The sequence below is a fragment of the Haliotis cracherodii genome, unplaced genomic scaffold (genome assembly GCF_022045235.1).
Source record: "Haliotis cracherodii isolate W230 unplaced genomic scaffold, xgHalCrac1.p SCAF_21, whole genome shotgun sequence".
In the NCBI taxonomy this organism is placed as follows: domain Eukaryota; kingdom Metazoa; phylum Mollusca; class Gastropoda; order Lepetellida; family Haliotidae; genus Haliotis; species Haliotis cracherodii.
The window spans coordinates 6,881,166-6,896,990 of record NW_027266277.1 but is presented as its reverse complement, the minus strand read 5'-3'; the positions used below and the strand labels follow the sequence as shown (position 1 = coordinate 6,896,990).

The following is a 15,825-nucleotide window of genomic DNA, read 5'->3' as shown; positions in this document are numbered from 1 at the left end:
TCTTGGTGGAACATTTTCTCTGCAAGTGAAGTAAGTAAAGCTATGCTTCATGAGTTTACAAACCTGCTACATCTTCACCCACACCAGGAAGTGGTCAGTGAAAAAGACAGAGACTGGTTGTGTCGGTTCAACATTGTTGACAGTGGTGAATGTCAGATCAAGTTCTCCACCGTTGATGCGTATAGATCTTTGTCTGCCTCGCACAAGATGAAGGTCAAATATCTTCACCAACTGACAGAGTTGTGCATGATTAGTCATGTTAAAGTCTCCTGTCAGAACTGTTTTCCCCCATTCCTGTTGGGAGTGAGGATTTTACTTCATTCAAAAGACGCAGAAAGTTACTAAGTGGGCCTGGATGTCTGTACACAACCAATACAGACGTCTCTGAATGTGTAACGATAACTGCCATCAGCTCACGAGATGTTGGACAATCTCTCTTGACTATCACTGATCACCAATACATTCATGGAACAGCCCCTACCTACACGTGTGACCTAGTCAACGAGTATCGCTCTGGACGTTCTGTCAGATCAGCTCTAAATTCAAACTGCACGTTCCTGTCTCAAAACATTCAGATCTCTAACGTATGCCTATATCTCTGCTGACCTGTGGTATTACCTACAAATGGATCTAGAAAGTGCTACGTAACTACTTCAGTTCAAGCGATTATTATTGGGTAAACACAGTACGTGAACCATACACTCTGGGCATAGCTATCTCACAATATAACAGGGAGATGATTAGATTCTGTCCATAAAGGCACAACTAAGTCAAACACCTAATCAAACATACAGGAAGATACAAACACATACAAGGCAATGTTTTTCTCCTGCTTTATGCCCGTTTACAACATGCAAGCCATGTACAAAATTTCAAAAGGGATAATCCAACATTTTCTTGTGACGTGGGTCGCTAAACGAATCAATATCACACATACCTGAGTAATCATCAATAATATAATAATTTCTATCACGAACTCTGGCATTGGTCAATAGTTGATCCATTATGCAATTTAATAAAGGTAATTCTAGATTCGACGCTGCCATTACAGGTTTAGACCATTCACATATTGTGCAAGCTTTTGTAATTAATATGGCGATACCACCCGAAAGTCTCTCAAATTTGTAAATCTGTTTTCGTTGATCTAAAGGTTGAATCGTTGAAATATCAAGCTTATGTCTATAGCTTTCATATACTGATGCCATGTAGTTTCTAGTTTTCTATTCGTGAATTAGACCTTAATATTTGTAGAAAAAATGTTTAACTATCAATGCCGATAGAACCACACGAGGAGCGTCATTAAGTTTGTTGGCATAATATGATGTTGCATTAATACCAATTTATTATCACATTTCAGATTACACACTGGCAGCATCCAAACTTCCATGCTTACTTCCCCGCTGGAAACTCCTATCCGTCTATACTTGGGGACATGTTGTCTGCAGCTATTGGCTGCATTGGATTCTCATGGGTATTGATGTTCAACATTCATTGCATTGTCATGGCTTAGGTTACTCAGTTTAACTATGTAACATCAAGTAAAGAGTTCATCAAAGAAATGTTGCACAGTACAGGTACTCGCTAAACGGGTGGTAAATTTAAGAATTAAGAATCTGAACAACAATCTTTACAAAGTAATGTTGAAATGTCTGGTTATTATGTTAAACAGCTTGGACGGGGCAGAGCATTTGAGGCGAGATTGTCTTTGTCACCCTACCACACATACAAACGGCATGTGTTTGTGTGCATATATTTAGTATATTAATATTGGTGAAGACATTCAGCCGGTAGTATCACTGATGCGCAATTATCAGCAATCAAACGACCCCATTTATCTTTGCCCCTGTGCATATACAATGTATGTTCTAATGCTTAAAATGCTTATTTGTAGTTAACATGTTTATATACACAATGAATCGTGTTTGCGTTTCAGGCTGCAAGCCCGGCATGCACTGAACTTGAAATCTTAACACTTGACTGGGTCGGTATGTCAATATTCAATCATATACCTACAAACCAAGACAAAATTGTTGACGACAACGACAGTAATACAAACGTTAACATCAATGTTCAGCATGTCTCTCTGCACGCAACTTAGCGTATATATGTATGTATGTATGTATGTATGTATGTATGTATGTATGTATGTATGTATTTTTATATTTTAGCACAATGTATATAAATATAACTCGTCCCAAACACAGTTCCTGAGACAGCTGAGGTGTGGCAACCACTTTCATCTCGGTGTGTGTCTGTGGGTCTGTACTTCTCTACATTTAGTTGTGCCTGTACGTAGATGTAGTGGTAGCGTGTGTCAAATTGGACATTGGGTCATACGACTGGTCTGTATTCAACCAGGACGCTTTTACCTTCGATGACCAGCATTCCTTTTGGAAGTATGTGCTTGTCACCAGGCTGGTGACAAGCACATACATCCAAAAGCATTTATATATACGGCATTGATGTATTCATTGCAAGGCAAGTACTTCACATACCACAGTACACTGTGAAGTGACTAAAATAGTAGATGAAACACTAACAATTAAATGTTTGCATTTCTGTGTATGAATGTAAGATATATTCTATAGTTGGCACCAAATTCGTGTGTTGGCTTGTTCATATTGATCGCCTAGGCCTCCGACCTAAACTGACGTGTGTCGTCATCACAGTAGCCATAGTGGCCATAAGTTAAGTTTGGTTCTGATCTAGATCTTAATTTAGATATTAATATATTCATCTAATAAATTTCCAAATATTGGTGGTAACGAATTGTAAAGTTCTACATTTTGTCATTTCAGGAAAGATGATAGGCCTGCCAAGTATGTTTCTGCATGAAAGTGGTATTGGTGGCGGTGTAATTCAGGTATGTGATATAATTTTGTTTGCAACAAGTACGTTAACAATGGCAGGTCTCTTTTTGCAACATTAATCAATCTCTCCAATTAGGTTTTGGTGATAGGGCATGATTTGAACCAACAACAGATTATGTCAATGCCCAGCTGACGGATCATTGTATAATTCCAGAATATCTAAACAAATTGGATGAGTCGAAAATACATTTTTCAGTATGTGAACTTAAGGAAGATAATCAGAAATGATAATAAACTGTTAACATGGATAAATGTACCAAAGCTCTAGGAACAGGCTTGAAAATAGAGGTATTTTCTAGTAATTTAGTGCATGCTGTGTGATCCAACAACACAGGCACTTGCTACTTAGTTTCATAAGTAAAAATTGAACCATGAGCATCCTATTGACTTTTATTGCGTCAGACCTTTTGAAACTGTCAAAGATATATGCAGGTTTGGGGTTGGAAGACAATTTAGTAATGTATGAAAGAGCCTAATTTCATAAGGTGTGGTTTTATCCTACATATAGAGACTGTCAAGAGATTGTCGAAAGGCCCCAAAATATAATCATACCTTAATCACCATCTACTTGTCGCCCGTGATTTCACTGCGAGGATGCGGACATTCCTGGATTCCATTGCATATGATAACCTTGATTTTATTCAAACCGATAGTGATCATTATTCAGTAGATCCAGTTAACATTACAAAAAATAGTATAGATAATGTTGGGCATAATAAGCTTGGAGTTAAATTAGCAGAACTATGTGCAACAAATGCGATCCATGCTTTGAATGGTAGACTATTTGACGACCAGGCTGATAATTTTACTAGGGTCCCACCCAATGGTGCCAGTGGGGTAGACTATATTTTGAACTCCTCCCACTTTTTACCGCCAGTGGCGTACACAAGAACCATTTCCCGCTTTTTTTCAAAATAACTTTCCGATGACAATGAGTAATGCGAAACAACATGAGTTATCAATATTCCAGCAAACATCACGGCGCAGGACACCAGGCATAGGTTTCACACAATGTACCCATGTAGGGTCTTTGGCGTGACGAGCAAACGCTTTATCCACTAGACTCATCATTACTCAAGTCGTGTTAGGGTCACGGTCACTTGGTGTGCAAACAGGAAGCAGTACTTTCTTAAAAATCGGTTCAATAGAATATACAATACAAACATGTCACACAGTGTTCCGATCCAGACTCCTTGGTGGGATAATGAAGTGAAACATTTATGTTTGTTCGCACTCCGCAATATTCCAGCTCTATGACGGCGGTCTGTAAATAATCGAGTCTGAACCAGACAATCCAGTGATTGACATCACGAGCATCGATCCACGCAACTGGGATACGACCTGTATTTTGGGAAATAGTGTGACAAACTCAAGTAATGACCCAAGTGCCTTTTGGAAAAGCTTAAATCATGTGAGGACAAGGCCCCTCCAGATTTATCAGTAAACATTTTTAAGAACCTACTTAACACCAACCCTTACGTACAAGATGGCCATATTCATTTGCTCTTGGAAGATATCGGGGATCTGCTAAAGAATCCATATACAGATGGTGACATTAACTCTTGTCTGAAATATCTTGAATGTGGCCTTGTGATGGACGTGGAAATGAATTCTTTAATACAATATTGTTTTATACAACCACATTTTAGACTGAACTTTTCATCAAAGTTATTGATTGTGACATATTTCCTAATTTGCCCCATCCCCGAATCTGGAAGTACCAAAGAACAAAACAACTGCAGCAGAATATCTCTGATGGACGGACCCTGTAAAGTTTAAACATCAGTGGCAAATCCACCGCCAAGACTACTAAATCAGAGTGTCAGAAAATAATGCTATAACACAGGCATACATAGTTATTCAACTAGAGATTACATTTGTGCCCTGCAAGCAAAGGCAAAAATGTTTTAATATGTCTTAAACTACTCAAATAATAATATGGTGCTTGGTGAGTGAGTGAGTGAGCATTACTATGACTGACCGAACCCCACTCCATATTGTGCAAGGAAGTTTCACTAGACAGTACTATTGGGACAACATACACCCCTTTTTAATCCATTCGGAAGGCGTGTGGGACGACGTTTTGTGTTTCGGGGCGGCAAGGCCCGTGCTCCCTCCACCAACGCATGCATAGAATGCCATGGCAACAATGACCCCAGACCGTTGCCCCATTGAACTCGTCTGGGACATGATAAGGTGACGTTTGCGTTAACGTCATAGGCCGCCGACCACGTTTGCTGAACGTGACCAGGTACTGCAAGAGAAGTGAGACGGACTCCCTCAAATTGCCATTGGGAGACTCATGTGCAGTTTTATGATTTGTCGAGTGAATGAATGTTTGCTCGGTCGTGTTGGTATTCTGATCCAAAAACGTCAATTTCCCACCTTATCGTCTTTTCCCTATCGTCCTTCAAGATCGTTGGGGGTCATAACACCTACTGTCATACTTCACTAGCCGTTGTAATGCGTTCCCAATAAGTTCATCATAATTATACAAGTGTTACGTGGAACAAATATATCTTACAATTTTTTAAATGTTTAGTTATTTCTGACTATTCCCTACGATTGTTTAAGACTATCTATATAATTATGTACTGTTGTAGACATATTCATCATGAAAACTCTTGAGTCAAGTCTCTTGAGATGTTCATGTACATGTACATGATGGTAAAAGTACTTGGGTATCTGACATCAAGTCAATCTCAATCCAGTATCGATTTGATTTTGTCAGCCTCGTAAAGACATTGGCAATACTAAACTCTTCCTATCGGCCAATGATTTAGTTACTGCTGCATTCATTGCACCTCTTATCTTTAAATTTCGTGTAATCATTTCTCAGAGTTACAGTCAATTCTTCAACGTTTCTGTATACCAAAGGAAACTTACAGCTGTGTTTAGGTGTGACAACTTTAGATTATCAGAAAAAAGTGGTAGGCACACAAATACTCAATACCAAGATAGGTAAAATGTGGTAAATAAACATAGGTTAAATGTGGTAAATATATATAAGTACACTAAAAATGGTACTTGGGGAATGTGGTAGGGTACCCATGCAGTATAACTGTACATTCAGAGCAAAGAATTACCGGTGCAAAAAGGGGCGGTCGGGTAGCCTAGTGGTTAAAAAGCGTTTGCTCGTCACGCCGAAGACCCGGGTTCGATTCCCGACATGGGTACAATGTGTGAAGCCCATTTCTGGTGTCCCCCGCCGTGATATTGCTGGAATATTGCTAAAAGCGGCGTAAAACCAAACTCACTCACTACCGGTGCAAAAGGCTTATTCATCTTGATAAACACAGACTGCCCTATCAGTCTTACATCATGCTGAAGTCTCTTGATGTTGAATGTAAAACTTCTTGGATATCTCAAATCAGGTCAACTTTATTCCAGTATGGATTTGGTCTTGTGTGGCTGAGTCAGGGCATTGGCAATTACCACTGTTCATGTCAGCCTTTAAACAAAGATTGTATGACTGCTTCAATCAATAATTGCACTCCTCTTAATTGAAATTTCATCAAAATGTCATTATTACTCTCAGTGAAAGTCATCACTTAATGTTGAAAAATATCTTACTGGTAATCTTTCTGTACTACAAAGGAAACCTATAGCTATGTTAAGATGATGACAACTTTAGATCATCAGTAGATATAGTGGAAGGAATACAAACACTGTACCAGGGCCGATGGAATAGCCTCGTAGTTGAAGCGTTCGCTCGTCACGCCAAGACCCGGGTTTGATTCCCCACATGGGTGCATTATGTGAAGCCCATTTCTGGTGTCACCCGCTGTGATATTGCTGGAATATTGCTAAAAGCTTTGTAAAATTATACTTACTCACAAACACTGTACCAAGATAGAGTCTGTGGTGTTACTTACGATGTTTAAATAATGTTGAAGATGAATTACATGTATTGTTGGTGTGCAATCGCTACTCGCTACTCGCAGGCGAGAGTTAAATGCCTTTTAAATAACTCTGTAAGTAACCCGAGAAAATTAATAAGACAAAATTCTGCACTTTGTCGGACACATGTTCAACCCAATAGTATGCTATTGTATATTTTATTACATTTTATGTAAACTGACGTCGAAAAGAAACTTTACCACTTTGAAAATGAAATTACAAAAAAATAAAAACAGTTCAAAAGTTCAAACTAAATCAAAACAAAACACATCGTCCAAACACAATAATGCTCTATGCAGAAAGTGACACACGTCCACGGCGCGTGTTGTTTTAGGAAATGCGAAAAAAGGGAAAAACATGTGCCGCTTGAGTAGCCGAAATTACGCTGCATTGGGGGTATATAAGTGATACGGATTGCATGTCAGACACTCACAATGATGAAACAAATCCCCATAGAAATGCCATGACTGACCCCCGAACAACGGCGAGCGGGCCCTGGGTATGATACAGCTGGTAGCCACCCATGCCCACATTGCTAGAACCTTTTGTTGATCATGTGTTGCTGTAACTAACCTGATGCAAAGTTATAGACAGACCGCGCAAACATGAGGACCTGGTTAACTGCGCCCAAAGAAGAACGGTACTTGAGTACTTTGCATTTCCGGAATCACTCCCAAGCAGTAATGTCATCAGCGACGAATGCCTGACTCAGAGGGCAGTAACTGTTATTGACATAGATTGAGGTGGGCCCGGACTGTGTATCGTTGGCAGCGACGTGACTGGCAGATAGTCGTCTTCACTGACGATAGCCGGTCCTGTCTGTTCAGAACTGATGGAAGACAGCATGTTTACCGCCGAAAGGGAAGAACGAACACTGACCTGTTGCGTTCAGGAGGTCGTGTCGTATGGTGGAAGGGGTGTTATGGTGAGAGGAGGAAATTGTGGGCAGGCGAGCACACCACTTGTCATCGTTAACGGAAATGTGACAGTTCGGCGTTACATGGATGGCATTCTTATTCCCATTGTCCTACCATTTCCACAACAGCTGCCACCTGTGGTGTCCTTTATCAGCATGACAACGCCATACCCAATACAGCCCGAATCGCTCAGAACTTCCTTGCAGCAAACAACGTCAACGTGTTGCCTTGGCCTGCACGCTCCCCAGACATGTCCCCCCATAGAACACCTCTGGGATGTCATGGTCCGTCGTGTTCGACAGCGACCACACCCTCTAGCCAACCGAGGCGTCTTCAGGGGACTGACTTTTTCTGTGCGCTGGAGTTTAGCAGGGGGTCGTCACACATGCTATCCATGTAACGGGTGATTGAAATTGAGCGAATTTAGGTGCGTGTGCCCTTTGTCATTTGCGTTGAAAGCTTGTTTTGCCAACCCCAAATCAATTCGGACAACTGTCATGCCAATATCGGATGCTGTATGACTGTCATTTAAATGGTGATTGCGTTGAGATTTTGATCTTTTCAATACATTTTACTTTACGCATCTATATATCTTGGTTTCAAATTAGACTGATGGTAAAGTTTCTTTTGGTCGTCAGTTTATTATGTGTCGGTGGTATAAACTACTGAATAAAGGTATCCGTCTAAAAGCTACTCTTACAGGCTCCACATAAACCGTGGATTTATAGTTCAGTTTGGATAAGCGAATAAGCGTATATTCCGCGTCATTATTGTGGGTTCACGCATATAATAAGATATAAAAGTATAAAAAAACGTCTCATTTTCAACTTTCGAGAGTGCAGTGCAGTTGCATCTGGAATGAACCCGCAGATGCAATTTTATACCCGCATTTACTGTTATTTGTCATGGACGTGCACGTGCGCTGGTTGCTGTTATGTGAGTGTTTTGGTGTGTGTTTTTTCATCACCGAGCGCGGGCTCGCAGAGGAGTTAGGACTACTTTCATTAGCTTTATTATTCAGTTTGTCAGAAAACGACTGACCATCTTGTTGACGGTGGATTATTGGATAGGATAATAGTAATGGGTAAAATGTTCACTATTATTACAGACTGTAAAGAAGTTATGGTGGGTATACGATATCTAAGATGTCTAATCATCGGATGTTTTTAAAAATACAAACAGTCACAAATTAGCCACATTACATTATTGAAAGCAGGGCATATTATTCGACATCTATTCATAGCATCATATTAAAATATGAGCTTTGTGAATCTTTATTTCTGCAGTCTTTCCTGATGCTAATAATCTTTGGACATACTTTCACTTTCTTGTACCTGATAATTGTTTTTTAGTTTGTTTGTTTGTTCTTTCAGGCCGCACTTAGGAATATTCAAGCTATATGACGACGGTTAATTTTTTTTATATTCAGCCTTGTACTAGACATAGTACTAAAAATACATGCGGAATGTTTTTAGTTATGCTAATTAATCATTGATAACGATTCTGTTGCGAAATCAATATCATAATTACGTATTTTTCAGGGCTCTGCAAGTGAATGCATACTTGTGGCACTATTAGCCGCCCGACACACAGCTATGAGACAACTCAAGAACCGATTCCCGTTCATCGAGGATGGATTATTACTGTCTAAACTTGTGGCATATTCATCGAAACTTGTAAGTTGAAATTGTATTTCATACAATGCGTTGTATTAGACACATACAGGCATATATTAAACATTGTGAATGTCCCGCAGTCATAAACACGTGAATATCCTTTTTAGAATTAATCTTCAGCAACCTATGCTTGTCGTAAAATGCCACAAACGGGATCTGGTGGTCAGACTCGATGACTTTTGTAGATGCATGTCATCGTATCCCAACTGCTTTGCATCTTCCTGAGGCAAGGGAGTTAACTGACTTAAAAAGTCCAGTTTCCACCCTTGCCGAACGAAGTTGGAATTTCTGGGCTCGACCTAAGCGCGACCAGTGGCGACTACGAGTAATGAACATTCTATTCCCCAGCCTTCTGACTAATCATATTTCATTTCTCATATCACCCTGTATTGCTTCAAACAAAATGGTGGCGCCCACTCAAGACGATCTTTTCGATAATTAAGATCTTAAATGTAATATAACGGATTATTTTTCTCGCTAAGTGCATCTACTCACAAGAGCATCCCAATATATATTCAACAAATATCCATATTACCGTTCGTAACAGTATAACTACTCTTGGAAATCACATTCGTGATACCTGTTGAGAAAAATAAACAGCTCATCTTTGGACTTTTGTTGTATATATTTTGTATGAATATTTGTTGTCCCCAAGTTATAAATAAGATGCAATAATACTACTTAATGTCCTATACATTACGATACTAAATAAAATCATTTACTCAATCGAAAAAAATCATTATTAAATCAAATTAAGTATTATTTTCAAATTCATATCTTCTGACAGATTAGGATTACCATACAGAACAGTATTTAGACCTAACCTGTCAGTGTAAAAGTAGCTGTTTGACCTTAGATTAGGTATGATTAGGACACGAAGACGATAACGAAGACTGCCTTCGTGATAATACCATTAATTACACAATGAAACATCTTGAATGAAACGGTCAAACGTTTGACCGTAAAGTCACTACACTTTAAATGAATGATTTGATTTTCTCTTGTTCTATCCTTTCTAAATATTGTATGTGCATTACTATTATTCTTTGTACAATAAAGTCTTGATCGATAGCTTAGATCAATGCTCATGATCATAGACTGGATTGCCTGGTCCAGACGCGATTATTTACAGACGGCCGTCACACAGTTATTGCACAAACAAAAACATCTAAACGACTTCCAAAGAGCTGGTGAGTTAAAATTAATAAACATATCGGCAGCATTTCAGCCACATAGTAACTAGAAAATTAATGCTTTCAATAATAATGATTACATTTAGAATGTATAATACCCGCCGACAAATGCCAGTAAAACAAATAGATTATAACACAATTATAATAAGTAGGGGGATCATGACATAGAAATGTTAAGATCGCTCTTCTGAAGAAATTAAGCTTGACACATGACTGCCAGAGGTAGAACGGTTTCGAAACCAAACTCTAACACACCCGAAACATTGCACGTGAACCATGCAATTCGTCCCTGCACGTGAGTAGGGGGTCAATCTTGATTTAGACACTTCAGTGAAAGGTCTTCAAATCGCTCTGGCCGTACGTTAGTATTGTTAATTTTTGTTATCGATAGTAAATCGCAAGCTCTCTACTCTTGTTTTAATGCAGTATTTGTAATCAGATTGGGAAGGTGTCGTCTACAACGTGATGAACGCCTGAGGGCAATTGGCATGCATTAAACTGGAAGAACTGAACAAGAGGTAGATATTACATTCAATGTATCCCAGTCTGTCATGTGCAGTCCAGGATCAACTAATCAGAAGCCAGGCCTTAATGAAAACGCTGTTCACGTGCACCAGGCCACCGAGGTTAAGTTGCTGACCACACGATTTGAAATCGTCTTCATGCAGCTAATTTGCATGCTCGGCGACCACGTGTTGTACTACCGTCGATCCATTCCAGCAAAACACCAATGGGTGTTTGGAGCGCAGAAACTGGGGCAATCGCCGATGGTTCCATCATGTAATGTTTTCAGATGACTCAAGATTCACTCTGGATTTCTGGGTAAGCGTGGAGGTGTCATAAGCGTCTTGTCGAACACCATGCGAGCGTTTGTACTGACATGGGGCGGGATCATTATGACTGCCACAACGTCACTGCCTATTGTCAATGGCAGGGTCACTGGACACTACTACAAGGACAACACACTGATGCCAAGAGTTGTGCCGTTTGCACGCCATTCTGAGCCATGCTTCATTGTTCAGAACATTAACGCCCGTGCCCACCGTGCTAGTATTGAACTGACTACCTCCAGTAGCAAAACATCACCACAATTCATTGGCTCGCCATGAGTCCGTAAGTGTCCCCCATAGAGCATGCCTTCAAGATGATAGTGTATGTCTACGTCAAATGCCAGGGCCAGGCGCTGCAAGAAAAGTGGAGAAGACTCCCTTCAATTGTAACTGGGACCTTGATTCGAACCATGCTGAGCCCCATAAACGAATGTTTGTCCAATGGTCTGGGCATGACCCATTATTGATCAAGTCTTCGCAAACGTTCAGACTTTTACCTCGCACCAATAGTTTTTGTGGACCCTTACAATAAATACATTAATAAATTCATATATAAAAACCTGCCAATGAAGGACAGTAAAATTAAAGACTTATCACAGAAAAATGATTATAATTAGTGAGGTGAAATGGGGTTTAACGTCGCGTCCACGATTATTGCACTTATATAGCGACGTGCATGCACATGTGTGTGTGTGTGGCTGCTTGTACTAGTCCGGACTGATGCCGATTTTTTTGTGCTAGCTCACTGAGAAACCATGCCGCAGAATAACATGAATACCTCACCCAGACACAGTTTACTGACTCCGAGCCGACCAGTCCTTGTTTTAGCCCTTAAATGCCGTGCGCCAAACAGGGTGACAACAAGTACCTTTTCAACGTCTTATGGTATGACGCGGCTGGTGATCGAACCCCGGACCTTCCGTTCTCCGGGCGGACGCTCTACCACTAGACCACGGAGACGTTCATCATAAGTAATCATAAAAGGATAGCACTGTACATAACAATACATGATAAAATATGATCTTACTACAGATCGCCAGCAACTTAAGGTAGATCACCGTACTAAGGATCACGGGGCAGGAGTTACACCATCCCTTCAAGTGTTGGCGATTATTGACAAAGTTAGCCTAACATTAAAACGACACATATTCTACGACTGATAACGTGGTAGTTTTAAATTTACTTTGAAAGATGTGTAACTTACGTAACCACGCAGGGGAACAATTATTTTACAGTACCTTAACCACCTCTATGGATACGCCACTGACAACTTCTGTTGCTAATTTAATCTACCAATGTTAAAACGACATATTCTTCAAAAAACAAAATTAACCAAAGTGTTTTAAAAAATACAATTTCCTTAAACAAAATAAAATAAACGGTAATTGATACCATGAAAAACATAATTAATAGATGATGTTTTGAAATAGTTATTCCCTGTGATGACAAAATCAACACTGTCAAGCAGGTGATTCTTTCGTAACAAGGGATACAAAATGGAGGATCCTCACCTATCAATAAATATTCATGAGTATATCTGCTCTGGCCAATACGACATCGTCGCATAATGACCTCATCAAATCAGTAGGTGTGTAACCATTAGATGGTTTAATTTCATGTTATATATTTAAACTTACTTGGGTGTCCCACTTCTGCATTAGATCTCTGATGTTAAATATGATGACAGGTTTGGTATCGCTGTCGGGGATAAGAAGTGGTAAAACAGATTTGTGGAGTGCTGCGTTATCTGCAGGATCAGCCATAGAGTTCCAAGTGATTTCAACATGGCTGGGTAACCAACAAAAGACGATGTCGTAAATGGCCAGTAGCAAGCTCATCATCTTACAATCTTAGTTATTTATTGAAGATAAAACTTTATGTTACAAATCAATATTTTGACTCATGACTCATTAATTGCTGAGATTCCAAACTCGACACATTCCAAAAAAAACATATTTGGGGGCTCAGGCCTAAATGTATCGGTACAGCGGTGTGTGACAGTAGATGTGATTCGCTGATTCATATGTGATTATTAACATCTCTAATACTAAATAACAACATTGCATACATTGTTGAATGTGAGAAACGTCACCTCTGATCTGAATATTGTGGACTAACAGTTAACAATCTGTAACTAGCATTGGTTTACTTACATCCTGTTTGGGTGCAAAATAAGGTTAATTGTCACTTATATAAATAAGTGAATGCAGGACGTGGCCAAGGGATAACCCCCATCGTGTTTGTTTAAGCGGGGGTAATTTCAAACACTGTTGGGGATCGGCGAATGCTTGTCATCTTTCGTGTTTATGGTCGTTGGGCAAAAAACAAGTGCCGACCGCTCTTAGAATTAGGAATGAATTGAAGAACAATGTGCGCAGTACCTACTAAGGTGTCCTGCTTCGTTTGCATTAGTCAGATGATGTGACATCCAATCATAGACTCATAAGACCCGTGAAGATCAGGGGTAGAATAGATCTTCAGCAACCCATGTTTTATGCTTGTCCTAAGGCGACTAACGGGATCGGGTGGTCAGTCTCGCTGACTTGTGGTTGATGCATGTCATCGTTTCCCAATTGCGTGAATGGATGCTTATGATGTCAGTCACTGGATTGTCTGGTTCAGACTTGATTATTGACAGACCGCTGTTCATATGGCAAGAATATAGCTGAGTACGGTATTAAACAACTAACCAGACAAAAACAACCAAAAAAGGTTAAATTTGTCATGTTGCCGTGCGTGTTGAGGCAACGTTTCATCTTTCAGGTTACTTTTCTTGAGTAAAGGTTCCTCCTGTAACGTTGATTTGCGTCTTGTGGCAACTTTCCATTCATCACTTTGCATTGCATCATGAGGCAATCTTGTTTAAGCAAAAATGTACGTTTAGCGGATGAGGAATTAATTTTTATTGTTCTTTTATATAAAACAGGCACATTCATGTGTGGAGAAAGCAGGAATGATAGGTTTTGTGAAGATGCGTCAGTTAGATGTTGATGACAAGTACTCTCTCCGTGGTCAAGTACTGGACAATGCTATAGAGGTGAGTTAACACATCAAGCGCATCAGTTCATACTGGTTGGTTCACGATTCAGTGCTTCACCACATAATGGATAGTGTTATCAGGGCGAAACGACATTACCAACGTTGCCAATACGTTTGGATAGAGGTTTTCCGATATGTGAACGTTTCTGTAGAAACTATGACTGCAACTTACTTGACACTATATTTCGGGCGGTCCACTCAAACGCGGTTTCTAAAGTTACTTCTTTTGGGGAAATATGTCTTTAACATGTATCGTTTTTAATGCAATTACTACACGACATACGGCGTTCATAAGTGTATGAACAACACAATTTGTCGTTCTTACGCTTTTCATGAGACCGTGTTCTTGAAATGACGTAATCACTGACAGACTTCTACCATATTCCTGGGGAAACCCATGGGAATTCCCTAGCACGAAGATATACAGAAGTTTTGTTTTAATTTAGACCCTTTGAACTTGAACTGAGCTTATTAGCATACATTAAAACACGTCAGAAAGATTGATTGCTTGATCGTTCACGAATATCCACGCTACGACCTACCCTCGAGAACAAAACGAAAACATACACATCCTTTGAATTAACCTTAATATCTATTTGACACATCTTTATAATCACCTTTCAATGATCGCCCAGCTATTCTCAATAACCTGTTTCTAATAGTTTTCTAATACAATCCCAAACGCTCCCAAGTATGGTGGCCTAACTTTGGTTTCTAGGAATCTAAGCCCGAATTTCAAATTGCGTCTCTGTCGATACTTTAGTATTTTAGATCTGGTTTGAAACGCAATTGCGTGACTTGTTTACTTGTTGTTTGTTCATATTTTCGAACAGTTATAAAGTACATAATTAAATAAGAGTGAACTTCAAGAATACAATTCAACATCGCAATACATGTAGACATGTGGGATAACGTTGCCTTCAAGATTATTGCACGTGTGTGTGTTTGTGTGTGCGTGCGTGCGTGCGTGTATGCGTGTGTGTGTGTGTTTCCTTGTCTTATCCCAGGCAGTGTAATTAAAATACCATATTTTAACAGCGTGTAATGTCGAGTCCACGGAAGTGTTAAAAGGCATTTTGCGCTAGTTTGAATGTACCTAGTCATCCATGTTCACATAATATCTTGCGAGGTTAAACTGATGTTTACAGGTCTGGCGCCATGGAAATTAATACCTTTAATATTATATTTTCTCCAACAGGAAGATCGACGACTGGGTCTCATTCCTTTCTTTGTAAGTCAAACTTATTTAATTATCCTAAATAAAATATTAACGATGCGCATTACCATGGAATGTTATGCTGAAATTTCTGGGAAAGATTAAATTCAAATCAACTATTCTTCTGCAACTGAACAATAATAGCTGTTGAACATATTTAACGTTTCTTTTCGTGGTCGACTAC

General features: G+C 39.6%; 1 protein-coding gene across 1 annotated transcript in view; it reads left to right on the top strand.

Annotated features, from left to right (window-relative positions):
• Positions 1-15,825, top strand: part of LOC139470768 (aromatic-L-amino-acid decarboxylase-like) — a 134,610-nt gene that overhangs the window by 93,390 nt on the left and 25,395 nt on the right. Inside the window, exons 3-8 of the mRNA XM_071253055.1 lie at positions 1,358-1,471; positions 1,934-1,985; positions 2,799-2,863; positions 9,229-9,363; positions 14,313-14,423; positions 15,624-15,656. Coding sequence (XP_071109156.1) covers positions 1,358-1,471; positions 1,934-1,985; positions 2,799-2,863; positions 9,229-9,363; positions 14,313-14,423; positions 15,624-15,656 — 510 coding nt within the window. The remainder of the gene's footprint in view (positions 1-1,357; positions 1,472-1,933; positions 1,986-2,798; positions 2,864-9,228; positions 9,364-14,312; positions 14,424-15,623; positions 15,657-15,825) is intronic.